We start from the raw sequence: 15,672 nt of genomic DNA on the forward strand, positions 1-15,672 counted from the left end.
GGTAAGCCTTCTCGTTTAAAGGGCCGACAACCGAAAATTTTCCGAGCGGCTCCCGGTCCGAGCGCCGAGAGAGAGAATCCTCTCTCTCAAAAAGGGCCGAGCCTTGATTCGATGCCAATAACGGACTCACTCGGGGGGCCGAACCACGCTAAGAAAATTTTAGAAAGACTCACAATAAGGCCGACACCGGGTGAAATATTTCAAATTAGCTTAACATGTTTATCTATCATTTTTAATACTTTTCTGATAAATTTATATGCAATTTTGATTATTGATGCATAGATACATCTAATCTTGTGTCATCAGAACGGGAAGCATGTTGAAAAATTTTCAAACTGAGAAATACGAATAGAAAATGTGATGGAAAATGTTTGCATCGATTTTTCTCAATGTTTACGTTCTGGGGATAGGCCCTTTTCAAATGTAACGCGAGAACTGATCTAAGCGTGTTGAGATAATTCTATATTTTGAATCTGCATGTCAAACTGAGCCGAAATTCAAATTTTCCTGAATTTTGGTGCCCGGGAACCTATTTAAAAATCAATTTGAAGTTTGTATGAAAGCGATTTGTCGAATCACCCCTCGTCACAGTTTGTACTGGGCGCAGCTGTCAAACAGTTGCCCAGCTGCCAAAAGGTGATTTGAAAAAATCTCTTTGAAATTAATTTTAGGTAACAAAATAAAGTTTAAAAAATCTGAAAAAAAATCTTAGTGGCTCAGAAAAAGGTGATCTTTCGTATAACATCAAAAAATCAATACATTTTTCAAAATATAAAAACCCAATTCCATATTCTAAATCTGCCAGATTGCACGCCTCGCTGCACGTTAAAATGAGCCGAAATCCAAAATTAAATTGAAATTTCCATGAATTTTGCAGCAAAAAATTTGCAGCAATTTGTTGCGACGGATTTTGTACTGGGCGGAGCTGTCATTAAGCAGTTGTCCAGCTGTCAAAAGGTGATATTCAAAACTAAATTGATTTTAGGTATCAAAAACATATCCAAAAATCTGAAAAAAATATAGTGGCTCAGAAAGAGGTGCTCCTTCGTATAAAATTAGAAAAAATAAATATTTGAATTTTCCAAAATTAAAAAACTGCAGAATAAGCAATGGCTTATTGACCAAGAAGTACTTAATCATCAAATTAGAATAATCGATTACTTTGCGACACCCCTAAGTATCTATTCCGGTCATCAACAACATCCATCCTGTCCTGTCATCTCATCGTCGTCGCCGTTCGCAGCAGAAACGGCAAAAGCAGAGCTCGGCGGTTCTTCCGATCAAAAGTTTTGTGCAGATTACCACCGTTTCGGTAGATTTGTTCACAGTAGTTTAGAGAGGTTTAGAGTCGATCTCAAGTTCGCACAATGTCCGACATCCAGACCCTGGTGGATATGGGATTTCCCAAGGAGAAGGCGTAAGTATATTTTGGTTTTTATTCGATTTCGTCTGACCCTAACATAAAAAAAACTCTCCCAGCGAACGGGCCCTTCAGGTCACCAACAACAAGGGTGTGGAAGCAGCCATGGAATGGCTGTTGGCGCATGCCGACGAGGACATTCCATCGGCAAGTGGCGAATCGACTTCCTCTGCGGAGCAACAACCACCGGCCGAAGGATCGGCATCGTCGGATGCGGCACCGGCTGCCACCACTGAAGAAACGGCTGCGGTGGCCAAGTCCCTCAAGTGCGACGAGTGCGGTAAACTGTTCAAATCCCAGGACGAAGTGGAATTCCACGCGGCCAAAACGCAGCACAGTAGCTTTTCCGAATCTACCGAAGAGAAGAAACCGCTGACCGAAGAGGAGAAGAAAGCGCAGCTGGCACTGCTGGAGGAGAAGATGAAACGGAAGCGCCAGGAGCGGGAGGACAACGAAAAGAAGGAAGCGCAGGAACGGGAGCGGCTCCGGATCAAGTCCGGCAAGGATATGCTGGAGGCTAAGCGCAAGCTCGAGGAACAGGAAATGAAGAAAGTGATGGAACAGCGGCGGCGGGAGAAGATGGAGGAGAAGGCGGCCCGCGACAGGGTGAAGGCGCAGATCGAGGCCGATAAGGCCGCCAGGAGGGCGAAGCAAGCTGGGTAAGTGCGAATGAAACCATTACATAACTGACTTTAACAATTCTCTATTATGGATTTGAATTTGCTAGTAACAACAGACGTCGTGCTATCAATTGGCTCGGATGCTTAGTTGGTAAAGCACTCGTTCTCGTCTAGCATACAGGGGTCCAAATCTCACGTGGGCTTTGGATTTTTTGTTTCATAATTTCACACATAATTCATCCTTTCAATCCTGTTCGAAACTTCATCCAATACATGTTTAAAAACAAATATAAGCATTCACTCACAAGCCTTCAGTGCGCCTGATGTAAGTGCCAAATATCTTCACAGGCCATCGAAACATTTTCTATTGCCATTTTTCGAAGGATAACAAAAATTTAATTGCGTCTAGGGATGCCTATTAGCAATCTTGGAATGTCCTGGATCTGTATTTCTCTAAGAATAAGCATTCAGTTGTGTTGTTACAAGTACATCGTTGCCGGAATTCCCTGAAAGTCAGTTTTTTTTTTCTGAGTACCTTATACTGCATATACTCAACTCAGGAATCTCGTGAAAGCCTTGAAACTATCACTGGAGGAAACCTTCGATGAAACGCCGTAGAAATTCTTGCAGAGAATCCCTTGAGGAATACCTGGAGGTATTCCCGGAGAATTCTGAAGTAAAGGAATCCTTGGAAAAATCCTTGAATTCATCTAAAGGAATTCCTGGACGAATCGCTGGAGTGTTTACAAAAAGAAATTTCTGAATGAATTTCTAGAGCAATTCCTGGTGTATTCTTCAGAAAACTTCCGGGAGGAATCCCTGGGAGAATTTCGATAGAATCTTCGCTTGGTGAATTCCTGAAGGATCCCCTGGAGAAATGCCGAAAAAATTCCTAGAGGAATTGTTGTAAGATATCTTGATCGAATCCCAGAGTAAATTCTTGAAGGAACTGCTGGAGAGATTCCCAAAAGAATCACTGGAAAATTTTTAGGTGACCTATTGGAAAAAGTTCTGGAGAAATCCCTACAACAAATTTTGGAAGGAAATCCCTGTTGGACTTCTTAAAAGAATCTTAGGATAAAGGTAAGCCTTGAGGCATTCTCGGGGGGAATTGTAAAGGAATCCCTTGATATTTTTTTAGATAAAAGAATCCCTGTAGGTATGCATGAAGGAACATCTCTCGAGGAGTTCCTGAAGAAATCTACAAAGGATCTCATAGGGAAAAAAAATCACAGCATATTCCTGAAATCGCTGGACGAATTTCTGAAGGAATTCTTTCGCAGGAGATGCAGAAAGTATTCTTTAAAGAATTCATGGATGGATTTCTGAACAAATTCGTAGATAAAGTAAAGAGAAAATTGTGAAAGTATTCCTGGATTCTTGTGAGAATTGCCTTGCTCTTGTATCCTCCTCTAAAATTATCGGAAAGAATTCCAATACAATTCGCTGGAGGAATTCTTCTGGGAATCCTTGAAGCAAGTAAAAAAAATGCAGGTGTTTCTGAAGAAATACAGAGAAGAATTTTTGAAGAAATCACAAGATAAATTTCAGGAGGAATTCACTGAAAAATTTCTGGAGAAATGCCCGAATTCCCGGATAAATTCTTGGCGAAATCGCTGGATTTCCTGGAGGAATTCCCGGATGAACTCTGAGAGAAATCCCTGGAAGTTTTGGAGGAATCCCTGAATGAGTTCCTTGAGGCATGCCTGGCGGAGTTCCTGGAGGAATCCCTGATAAAAAATATATGGGGAAATTATTGGAGAAATTCCTAGAGGAATTCATAAATGAATTCTTAGAGAAATTCCTGGGTTAATTTCTGAAGGAATCCCTGGAAGATATGCTGAAGAAAATCATGACGGAATTTGTGGAGGAATTCGTGGAGAAATTCTTTAAAAAAATGGAAGGATCTCTCTAAAAAAGCCCTGAATAAAATTTTGAAAAAAATACCAAGAAATTTCTGAAGGAATTACAAGAGAAATTGCTGGAGAATTCCCAGAAGAAATCCCTGGTGGAATCCCTAGATTAATCTCTGGAGAAGTTTCTGGATGAATTCCTGGAGAACATCCTGTCACAGACAAACAGACGTAACACCTTAAACGATTTTCATGGAAATCCATCGCCCAGTTCACACTACCATCATCTGGTGGAAAAGTTGCACGAATCACTGTGTTGTGCCATATCGTCAACAGAAGGCGCTAGTGTGAAACGTCAAACGCCTAGAAAAACGATGCGCGCGCCTCTGGTTGTGAAAGCCACAACTATGAAAATTTAAAATGATCGTTAAAAGCGTGGTCGATGGAAATTTCGCAAGTGTTACGTCTGTTTGTCTGTGATCCTGTATTCCTGGAAAAAAAATCTGGAGGAATTCATGGAAAAAAAAAAACCCTAGAGCAACTTTTAGAGAAATTCTTGGATGAATTTCCAATGGAATTCCTGGAGGTATTTGGGAAGGAAATCGTGGAGAAATGCCTGAAGTAATTCCTGCAGAGATTCTTTAAAGATACCATGGAAAAATCCCTGTAGGAATTCTTGGAGGAATCCCAAGAAGAACTCCTGAAGGTATGCTTGGAAAAAGTCCTTAAAAACCCAGGAGAAAGTCCTGAACAATACAGATCCCATTATGATCCACTAGCTTCTGCCCAGCAACTCCTAGCTCTACTTCCTCGTGGTACCGGCTGGAAACTACGAGCAACTTAAGGGAAGATCGAGTAACCCTTGGGGTAACCAACCCTGGTGGGAACTTTGGTCGTAGGCTGACAGGTTTTCGTGAAAATCCATCGTCCACTTCACACTACCATCACACCGCGAAAATATTTCACGAAACACTGCGTTGTGCAATATCGTCAACAGTAGGCGCTAGTGTGAAACGTCAAACACGAAGAAAAACACAAAGAACGAAGAAAGCCACAACTGTGAAGATTTGAAATGATCGTTAAAAGCGTGGTCGATGGAAATTTCGCAAGTGTTACGTCTTTTTGTCTGCGGCGAAAGTGTCTCTTTTAATCCATAAAAAAAAAATGAAAACAACAGGACCTTCTTCTTCTTCTTATATCTGGTCGGTGGTACTGTTCTTTTGTGTATCACCTACTAATGGACCAGCATCTGAGGCTATATGTCCAACCTATTTCTGTTTATACTCCAGTGGAGTTTACAATGGCTTTTCTTTGTGTTCTGTTCGAGGTTCTGTTTTATCGACTCCGGTGGAGTTTACAAATTTCAGTTCTGCTTTACCTTTATTTTTCAATTTGACAGTTTAATGTCCGTGGACTCCTATTCTTTTTACGTCCGTAGACGGCTTCCCTTAATATCTAAAGGGTGGAAGGGGTGGGAATCAAACCCATGACCATCTGATTATCAGTCAGACGTGTAGACAACTACTCTACGGCCCCCCAAAAACAACAGGACCAGTACCTGTTAAATTTGACAGGTGTTGATCTTGTTGTTTTCTAACTTTCCATAGGGGAGAAAGAGATCGACTCTTTCATGGCGTCACCATGCATTGGAGCACAGGCTGAATAATGCACTCCGGCCAAAACTGATGCTTATAGGGCAGAAACAATTTCTGAACGATGTTAGTAATTCGTGAATCACTTCTTGGAACAAGCCTCGAAACAATCGTATCGGTCGGTACCCCGTAAGACATTCATGGAGGAATTTTCGAATTTTAATCCCTTAAGGACAAGGCTGGTAGCAAGTCGCTTTTTAGTGACTTAGTCTTTTTTATTTGGTTGGTCACTAAAAAGTCACTAAAAGGTCAGGTCACTCAAGTCACTATTTGCACCTAAAAAGTCACTTTTTTCAACTTTTTTGGGAAATTGGACAAATACGGTTTCAAAAATATCCAAGTGTTTATTTTCAGTGTGTAGCATACTGCCCCCACTCGCATAACAGTCCCATCTTTGCTGGGTTTCCTATTCATATGGGACTGTTATGCGAGTGGGGGCAGCATATGTCTGTGATGCCTTTTACATTCTTTCTATTTTTAAAACAGAGCGAGAAAGCGTAACAAGCAATCATTACATCTGTCTTCTCCGTTTTTTCTTCAACCGCATCTCCTTAGGTTGGTCTCGAGGGGGCCTCCTACGGACTTCCCTCCCTAGCACTAACTTCAGAAAGGTCTCTTCTGGGCCTTTCCACTTGTGAACGATTAGCCTAAGTTAAAATTCACAAATAAAAAAATCTCTGCATTCGAGCAGGGTTGTTACAACAGCGCAGATTTCGCGAATTTCGAGATTTTCGCGAATTTGGCGCGGATTTGCCCCTAGAATTCAGCCTTCGCGCGGAATTGGTGTTGCTGTTCCGTTATGCAAGTTTTGTTGAGTGTACATGGTTTTACTCCGATTTCCATCGAAGTTTTGTTGTGTGAGATTGCCTTCTTTTTATCTACCAACCGGCGATTGACGAATCCCTTCGATGTACATTATTTTGTGAATCTTGCATGAGATAATTCAAAGAGTTAAGCCATTTTTGTGCTTGATATAATTTATGTTCCCGTTGATATGAATCCTAGAGCCTTTGGATCTTTGGTATAATATGTATTCAATACGAAATTGATCTACAAAGTTTTAAAATAAACCAGCTTAGAAACATTTATGTACCGTAAACTGGGGTGTAGTTGATCAGTGGGGTGAATCTGATCACTCAATTACCCGCGGATATCGACTTTCAAGAAAGCAAAAATTCTATTTTAACCATGCGCAATCCAATGACGTAACATTAAAATGGAGTGGTGGCTGCCTTGAAAGTCGATATTTATTCGTGGGTAATTGAGTTATCAGCTACACCCCAGTTTACGGTAGTTTTTGTTGTCGTAGCAATAAACTTCATTTTGCGTAATTAGTTATTACAATGTATTTAAGAGAAACATGCTAGCACTCTCACCTTTAAAAATGGTCATAACATTAAATATCTTTTCATCTTAATTCTCGAGTAATTTGTTTTGTAATGCCTGAAAATTTTCTATGAATAATTCCTTTAGTAATATCGGAAGAAATAACTAAAGAATATTCTCGAAAGTTTCTGACAAAACTATACGAATTTTTAGTAAATAGTCAGGTGAAGCGCTTCTGAATTACTGGAATCCCTAATAAAATGGATGTAACTCCACCAGTGAAGAGAATTGTCAGACAAAAGAGGCACAAAACAAGCAACAAAGAAGGTGCAACGATTAGTCTTTATCCCTACTGGTAACAGATAATGACATGATCTCGAAATTTTTTGTTGCAGACAAAACGGAAGCTGAATTTGTTGCGTACTTTTCAACTCGTGAATAATCAACTATTGCTAACCCAAAGTCGAAACTGTTTGATGATAGAGCTTCACCAGAGTTGCAGTGTTTGCCGACTCGGAGTTACCGTTCGAAAATCGCAATGCAAGGCTTAAAAATATCTAAACTCGTGGTGTACGATGTTAATCCCATTATTTTCAAGTTGGGACAAACTTATGTCGCATGGGTTTGTTTGTCGCAACAAATACAGGTTGCGACATTGTCATTATTGTTGCGCGATGGTTGAATTTTGATTCACTGAACTCCACAAAATATTTCTTTGGAGAAATTCTGCAATAATTTCCCCAAGATTTCCAATACGGATATGACCATGTGCGTAACTACAACGCATTTAGCCTCCAGCTCCAAAGTCGTGCACACTGACTTTAGAAATAATAATAAAAAAAAAACAATCAAATTAGCTTTAGGAATTCATGGCTGGAGTAATTATATGAAGAGTTACCGTAAGAATAGATTTAACGTTGGAATTTTCAGAGTGGTCCACCACGTAGTTCTGGAGATACTTCTAGTGAAAACCTTTAGAAAGATTATTTTAGGAAAATCTGTCGAGGCACCACGAAGGAAATTTATAAAAATGCATATCAATCCCTGTGAGAATTAATTGTAAAAACTTTGGCGAAAAACCTTGGTGAATCTTTGAAGGTATTCGTGATAAATAACTGGACAAATTCCTGGAGAAATCTTAGAAAAAATCCTAAAAGAATTTTAAACCAGCAAGAAAATTTTTGAAAAATTACAACACTGCAGTGACATGTCTTTCAGAATTTTTTCCAGAGTTTCCTCCAAAGTTTGCTGTAGGCTTTTTAGTAGTACATATAACTTTTTTTACAGGCTTCTCGCCATGTGTTCCACTTGGCATTTCTTCAGTATTTTCTTAAGGCGCTGTCCATATACATTTCCCTGGAGCAGTGTACGCAAAATATGCCATGCAAGAGTCTTATTTCATCCAAATACTTATAAATCCGATGACGAGAGACGTAAATTTCTGCGGAAAATCCGGAATATCGACACACGTACGACAAGCGATGTTTATTTTATAGTCATCGTCGCATGATATGCGTTTGTTGCGGAGTGTCGTTGTTGCCAACATACACCGCTTATGACAAAGCGTTTGTTATTCGACGTGATCCGTTTCTACGTACCCTGCCCTGTAGAATACTTATCTAAAAGCTTCTTTCTGGAATGTCTCACTGGGTTAATTTCTAAGAATTACCCTCACAATATCCTACTCATTCATGCTCATTATTTTCATATTCTTCGAAAAAGTTTGTATCAGGTGCTGTATTTGAAAACTTCCAAAATTCTTCCCGTTTAATTCAGGTTTTTTCAAGTGTTTTTAGGGATACCTCCATGATTTTTTTAAATGTTTTCTTCACTAGAAATTTCTTCACGAATCTTTTGGTATATTTTCCTGGATGATGGGTTCTGAAAGATTTCCCCAAGAACACTCTGTAAATTGGCATAGCGATTTTGCTGAAAAATCTTGAAGCAATCAACTTGAATCAAATAAATGTTTTACAGGTCGGACTCGATTATCCGGAGTCGGGTTCTGATGCTTCTCAAATATCTGGTAAACGGGATGCTCTATAAAACTGGAATTTTGACATTTTGTCAAACCAATTTTGATACGTGATCAGTCAAAATTTCAGCTACTTACAGGTTACAGCATTCCGTTTACGAGATAGGGAATCGGCCCACTTGGGCGGTGGCTTCTATTTTCGTCTGTTTTCCGCTATAACTCAGTTGTGTTGAACCAATTGACACAATTTTTGGAATGCAGTGAGATAGGTATAGTATCTGCCCGTCTACAACATTTCAAGTCAATTGGTTCAAAATTGACTGAGTTATAGTGGAAAACAGACGAATATAGAAGCCACCGCCCAAGTGGCAGCGATACCCTATTATTTTGGAAAGCCCCAAAACCCGACTTCGGATAATCGAGTCCGACCTGTACTATAAAAGGATTCTTGATTACATTTTCACAATTGAGTCACTTTTTTCATAATCAAAAGTCACTTTTTGGTCACTTTTTTCCACCTCGTGGTCACTAAAATAACTTTTTTTAGCATGATTCATCGCTACCAGCCCTGCTTGAGGAAGTCGTGGAGAAATTCCTGAAGAAACACCTGGAGGAATTTCTGGAGGTGTTTCTGGAGGTAGTCAAAAATAATCCCATTTTTTGCTCTTAGAACGTTTGTTTTAAATGAATACTAGGTAGTTATTTTAAGCTACTACACCAAGCCATGTAAACATGTAAAGGTTGGGCATTTTTGAGTCACGGGTCAAATTTTAGAATTAGTATTAGTCGCGATACCAAGCAGGTAATTTATGAATGCCCCGTTACTGTCAGATTGGTGTATGCGCTAAATTCGCATTACGCAAAATATGAATTACGATTATTTTCAGGAAATTGAAGTAGGACATTCCATCAGGAACTCGTCGTGGATTTCTTCTTAAGGCGAAACTGGATCCATTTCCTCACTTTATGGTTTTTGATTTTTCATAAAATAACGAAGCAATATTTTCGTGCACATGTAGAGTATGGATCAAGGTATCGCCTTTTTTTCAGATTGAAAATGTTTTTAGTTTTTGCAGAAACCATTTTTAAACAAAATTTCACAAAAAAATGGTTTCTGTAAAAACGAATTTTTTTTTCCACCTGGGAAAAATTCAGGAGATACCTTGATCCATACTCTACTAGCGAGGTTCAAAAAATCGTTTTTGCTCCACACCGCTTATTCGATTCCTAACCAGATTATATGTCTTCTCACAAAATTTGAGCTCATTTGGTTAAAAATTGAGACTGCACAAGCCCTTCAAAGTTTGTATGGGAATTACTATTGGAAAACGATGTTTTTCATTCAATCGACCGTAGCATTTCAACAAGTGCCCTATTGGGTCAGTCGACTCTTGGTAATACTAGGCTACTCTATCAGCTACAACTTTGCTGAAGACCGCATTCAAATCGGACGCTTCATTAATTAGTTATCGATTTGTATCCAACTGGGCAAACTTTAGCTATGATCCTCCAGCTTCCCAGCAGGCAACATTGCTGCACATGGCGCCAAAGATAGCACCAGGGATGCAAACGCTCACTTGTGCTCGGATACACTCATTTGCTATTCTCTCAGCTAAAAAGCCTGCAATCAAAAAACAGTGTATGGAGGAGTTTTACTTTGTAGTTTTATCTAAAAGTTTGTCGAACAAAGTAAGGGTCGCACACGTATACCAAAGTCGTGGCAGAGCTATGAATGTGACTCTCCACGGAATGAGCATAATTTGCATTCATCGTGTGGAGAGTCGCCTTAATTGCTCTCTTACGGCTTCAATATGCGTTTGCGACCCTTACTTTGTTCGACAAACTTTTAGATGAAACTACAAAGTAAAACTCTTCCATACACTGTTTTTTGATTGAAGGCTTTTTACCTTAGAGAATAGCAAATGAGCGTATCTGAGCACAATTGAGCGTTTGCATCCCTGGATAGCACACTGAAATCATGGCTACTATGTTCCACTGCAGAATGCAGTGATGCCCACCGAATAGTTTGACCATCATGAGTAAAGATTTTGATTCTGGATAAAAATCGGTAACTAATTAATGAGGCGTCCGATTTGAATGCGGTCTTCGGCAAAGTTGTAGCTGATAGAGTAGCCTAGGATTACCAAGGGTCAACTAACCCAATAGGGCACTTGTGGAAATGCTACGGTCGATTGAATGAAAAACATCGTTTTCCCATAGTAATTCCCATACAAACTTTGACGGGCTTGTGCAGTCTCAATTTTCAACCAAATGAGCTCAAATTTTGTGAGAAGGCATATAATCTGGTTAGGGATCGAATAAGCGGTGTGGAGCAAAAACGATTTTTTGAACCACGCTAATACTCTACATGTGCACGAAAACCGATTTTGAAAATTTTACTTCGTTTTTTTATGAAAAATCAAAAACCAAAACAATGAGGAAATGCTTCCAGTTTCGCCCTAAAGCGAAACTGAACGCATTTCCTCATTTTTTCGGTTTTTGATTTTTTTATTAAAAAACGAAAAAATATGACTCACTTGAAGTGCAAATTTTCGGTAATAGGGTAACGGTTGAATTTTGGACCCCTAGAGGACATTAGTTTGATTTTAAGTCAAAATCAAACAGATTCAGAGGGTATTTACACATAATGATGATGTTAGTATGTTCGTAAAAGCCTCCACTATTCGTTAAAAATACCCAAGGTCATTTCTGGTCTGAAAAATTGATGAAAATAACTGATTTTTGAAGCATCAGTTTTCACTGTTTTGGACACCCCAATATATTTTGGACCCTCTTCAGTATATATTTTGGACACCCGGTGTTTAACTCGTTTGAAACTATTTGGGAAGAATTTGCCGCTTGAATATGCTGGATCACATCCTAATTGCTTGATTGACAAAGGCTGATTAGACGAATTTTGCGAATATAATGCGCTAGAATGGTAAATGTTTTTGTTTACATCTGCAAGTTTCCTCAGCACCACATTCTCTTTTTGTAAACATGATGCGACACTCGCACGGATAACGAGATTAGCAAAAATTCATTTCAAGGCAAATAAGGATATTTCCAGTGAGGACATGATTGCTGCCCGTGCAGAGCAATCTTATTTAGCTAATGATTCTAAAAATTTCCGTCATCTCATCATTTAACCTGTGTAAGTTGTGATAATACGACCCGGGGGGTCCAAAATATATGGGGGTCCAAATTATATTGGTTACCCTACCAATCCGTGTGGTCAAATTATGAAATTCAAATAACTCAACGTACAGATGGGTAAATTATTGGTTAAATAGGGAAAAAATCCACAGCTCAGGTGAGATTTGAACTCACGACCCTTATTCGCTAGACAAGTGCTTTACCAACTAAGCTACCGAGCCAATTAATGACCCGGCAACTTAGTTGTCATAAGGTTCAATTCTAATCTCATCGATCTATATCATCTTACCCTAAACCGCAAATATAACCATCTCTGTTGTGCATATGTACGAAGAGCGAAAGCGATTTGTTTATTGTTTGAAACTGTTTGCCTATCGTACAGGCAACGCTTCCTCAACCACTTGTAGAGGAAGAACAATGCTACCTGGAAGGCGATCAAACGCGTCGTTCGCATTCTATTTGATACGACGGGTAACTACGTAGAGGTAGATGCTCACCTGAGCTGTGGATTTTTTCCCAATTTAACCAATAATTTACCCATCTGTACGTTGAGTTATTTGAATTTCATAATTTGACCACACGGATTGGTATTACCGAAAATTTGCACTTCAAGTGAGTCGTTTTCGAGCATCTACCTCTACGTAGTTACCCGTCGTATCAAATAGAATGCGAACGACGCGTTTGATCGCCTTCCAGGTAGCATTGTTCTTCCTCTACAAGTGGTTGAGGAAGCGTTGCCTGTACGATAGGCAAACAGTTTCAAACAATAAACAAATCGCTTTCGCTCTTCGTACATATGTACAACAGAGATGGTTATATTTGCGGTTTAGGGTAAGATGATATAGATCGATGAGATTAGAATTGAACCTTATGACAACTAAGTTGCCGGGTCATTAATTGGCTCGGTAGCTTAGTTGGTAAAGCACTTGTCTAGCGAATAAGGGTCGTGAGTTCAAATCTCACCTGAGCTGTGGATTTTTTCCCAATTTAACCAATAATTTACCCATCTGTACATATGTACGTTGAGTTATTTGAATTTCATAATTTGATAAAAATATGTTTATAATCGGTTTTCATACACAGTTAGAGGAAGGATGAAAATGTTTTGTGTTTGAACATTTGTGAAAGAAATGTTATTTATTCGTTGTTTCTTGAAAATTCAGCTTTCGCAAAATTCCCTAACACAGACATCATATTTTAACATCCAACAAACCTCGCCATGGTAAATCGTAATCTACACGCATTAAGTTCCCGATTATTACCCAACGGCACCAATTCAAAATACCATCCGTAATCCACCTCTCTAGGGAAAGCCCTCTTGCTGCAGCACCAGCTCCTGTGGTCACAACCCCAACGGAACCGAACAAACCGGCCACGCCGAAAACCTACACCAATGCTCGCATCCAGGTCCGCATGCTGGACGGTAGCACCCTGGTGGAAACCTTCGACGCCAAAGAGCAACTGGCCGCCGTCCGGTTGTTCGTCCAGCTCAAGCTGGGCGACGGGTCGGCTCCGTTCGGACTGATGACCAGCTTCCCGCGGAAAGTGTTCGGTGGAGATGACTACGACAACTCGCTGGAAATGCTCGGGCTGGTTCCATCGGCGGTACTAATCGTGACCAAGGCTCCCTGAGAGAGAAGCTGTCAATTTGTGATTTGAAAGGGCGTCGGTGGCATTTGTGGACGAGTCGTACAAGATTACGAGCATGTGTTGGAAGTGGATCATAAAAATAAAACAAGTGGATTGGTTTGGAATTAAGTGTTTATTAGTTTTGTCTAAAAGATGAAAAAGAAAAAAAAATCTCAGCTCCCTGCTGGTCACTTTTATTTAAATAAAATTGAAAGAAAGCTTTCATGTTTGTGGTGTTTAAATGTATTTTTATCACACTATGCATGGGTTCAGGTCATTTCGTTTACGGATAATTTCGATAACTGTAAAAGATGCTATTTACAGACGGTTGCTTGTCCGCTTATTTCGTTAGCCGAATTAGCAGTATGTTGTGTGTTTCGTAGTCTAAAGGTACACGTCAAAGTCGTTGATTGTAATTTGGTAAGCCTAATTTATGTGAAAATTAATAAAAATGAAATTATGTTCGGCGTGATGAGTCCTTGTCCTTGAAAACTTGATAGAAGCAAGCTGAAAGACGAGTTCGATAGTGCAATGTTTACGTCATTTTTCACATCGTTGACCACTTGAGCAGCTGAATAAGCTTATAGATATTAACCAAAATCTTCATATTTTTGTTTTCCTTTGCTTTCTGTCGTTTATACTCTTCTAAAAATTTCGTGTGTAGATCAAATGGAGACATGTGCGTCTTCTCGTAACGCGACAATGGTACCGTTGCCGGATAGAATACGGGCTTGTTCACATTGCAGTTCGTGATGATTTTACCTTGGGGCTGATCGATGAAAACATCCTCAAACAATATTCCATCACAGTTTTCCAGTTCTAGGTTTTTGTTGAAGCACACGCGTATCTCGTTTAAAAATTGCTGTTTCGTTTCCTTGTCGTGGTAGCATTCTATGGCCATGTTCTTCTGAAGTCGATCTATCAAAACTTGACGAATCTCCAGCACAGTATAGTTTTGACCAGGTTTTATTCCTCCCTCTCCAAGCACATCGGCCATCGAGTGTTGTTGCAGCCATGTTAGGCCCTGACCGAAATATTTGTCCTCCGTGTTCAGCTGAACCATTACGGCTGCTGCGCAGGTTCCGTGCTTCAGCCATTCATGCCGCCACAGAGAATCATAAGGCTTGTTCTTCTCTACGTTGATCCAGAACTGCTCTAGCTGCTTCTCGATGGGATCCAGTTCCGTGACGTTGAAAACCGCAGTCTTGTTGCAAAAGCTGGGCCCTATGGTATTCAGCTTGGTGGGCCAGATTCCATGGATAGTCCAAATATTCTGCGCTGAAGGCAATCCGCAGATGTGATCTGCGCTTTTCTCGCGCCATTCGTAGCAAGCCGTTATGGGCCATCGTTGGGTGAATATAAGCAGGTCGAACTCCGGGTCTTCTACTAGCAGGGCCTCGTTCTGATCTTCGTCGGAAGAACTATCTTCTTCTGATGAGCTGAAATAAGAAAGATAGGATAGAGATTAGCTGCACATCCACCTTCAACGGGAGAAAGTTACATGGGTAACAGTTCAATATACGTCTGGACGATAGTCTTATGTTGAAGTCAGAAGTCATTTGTAGCTCAATTTATTGCTTAGAAGAATATCACGTTTGCAGCGAAATCTACAGAATGCAAATAATCACAATAAGTTTACAAAAACTACCCGTAGCTCTTAGGGCCTGTCCATTACGTATACTTCAAGGAGGGAGGATACAGATTTTTAAAGTTTATTAGATAAAAGCCTACGAAGATAGAGGGGTCTGAGATAACCAAAAATGAGTCTAGTTTTGTTCAAATGAATAAGTATTGGAGGGCGGGAATAGAAGGTACAAAAACTTATTTCTCAAACGAATCTTTTGGTGGATTTAAATTTACATGCCATTTTCAAGAGTGGGTCTACAATTATCACTGATCAGATAAATATTGACTCATTGATATTTCGGAATCGGATGCATAGCTCGTGCAAAATTTTCACACGTTCAGCATTTATATGACGTACGCAAGTATGTACGAAATGACCTATCCAAAACACCTGCAAATCCAACCAAAAGCAGCT

The 15,672-nt window shown here is 39.9% G+C and overlaps 2 protein-coding genes across 3 annotated transcripts in view; one reads left to right on the forward strand and one right to left on the reverse strand.

The window, feature by feature from the left end:
* Positions 1–1,201: 1,201 nt before the first annotated feature.
* Positions 1,202–13,804, forward strand: LOC109419582 (UBX domain-containing protein 1). Its single transcript, XM_019693803.3, has 3 exons — positions 1,202–1,417; positions 1,480–2,079; positions 13,310–13,804. Exons 1-3 carry the CDS (start codon positions 1,368–1,370, stop codon positions 13,632–13,634), a joined length of 975 nt encoding a protein of 324 aa, XP_019549348.3. The 5' UTR covers positions 1,202–1,367; the 3' UTR covers positions 13,635–13,804.
* LOC134287812 (ribonuclease Oy-like) overlaps positions 13,746–15,672 on the reverse strand; it is a 47,549-nt gene continuing 45,622 nt past the window's right edge. For both annotated transcript variants that reach the window (XM_062850804.1, XM_062850803.1), the window contains exon 2: positions 13,746–15,070. In XM_062850804.1, coding sequence (XP_062706788.1) covers positions 14,179–15,070 — 892 coding nt within the window. In that variant the 3' untranslated portion in view covers positions 13,746–14,178. The remainder of the gene's footprint in view (positions 15,071–15,672) is intronic.

The sequence above is a fragment of the Aedes albopictus genome, chromosome 2, assembly GCF_035046485.1.
Source record: "Aedes albopictus strain Foshan chromosome 2, AalbF5, whole genome shotgun sequence".
NCBI lineage: Eukaryota > Metazoa > Arthropoda > Insecta > Diptera > Culicidae > Aedes > Aedes albopictus.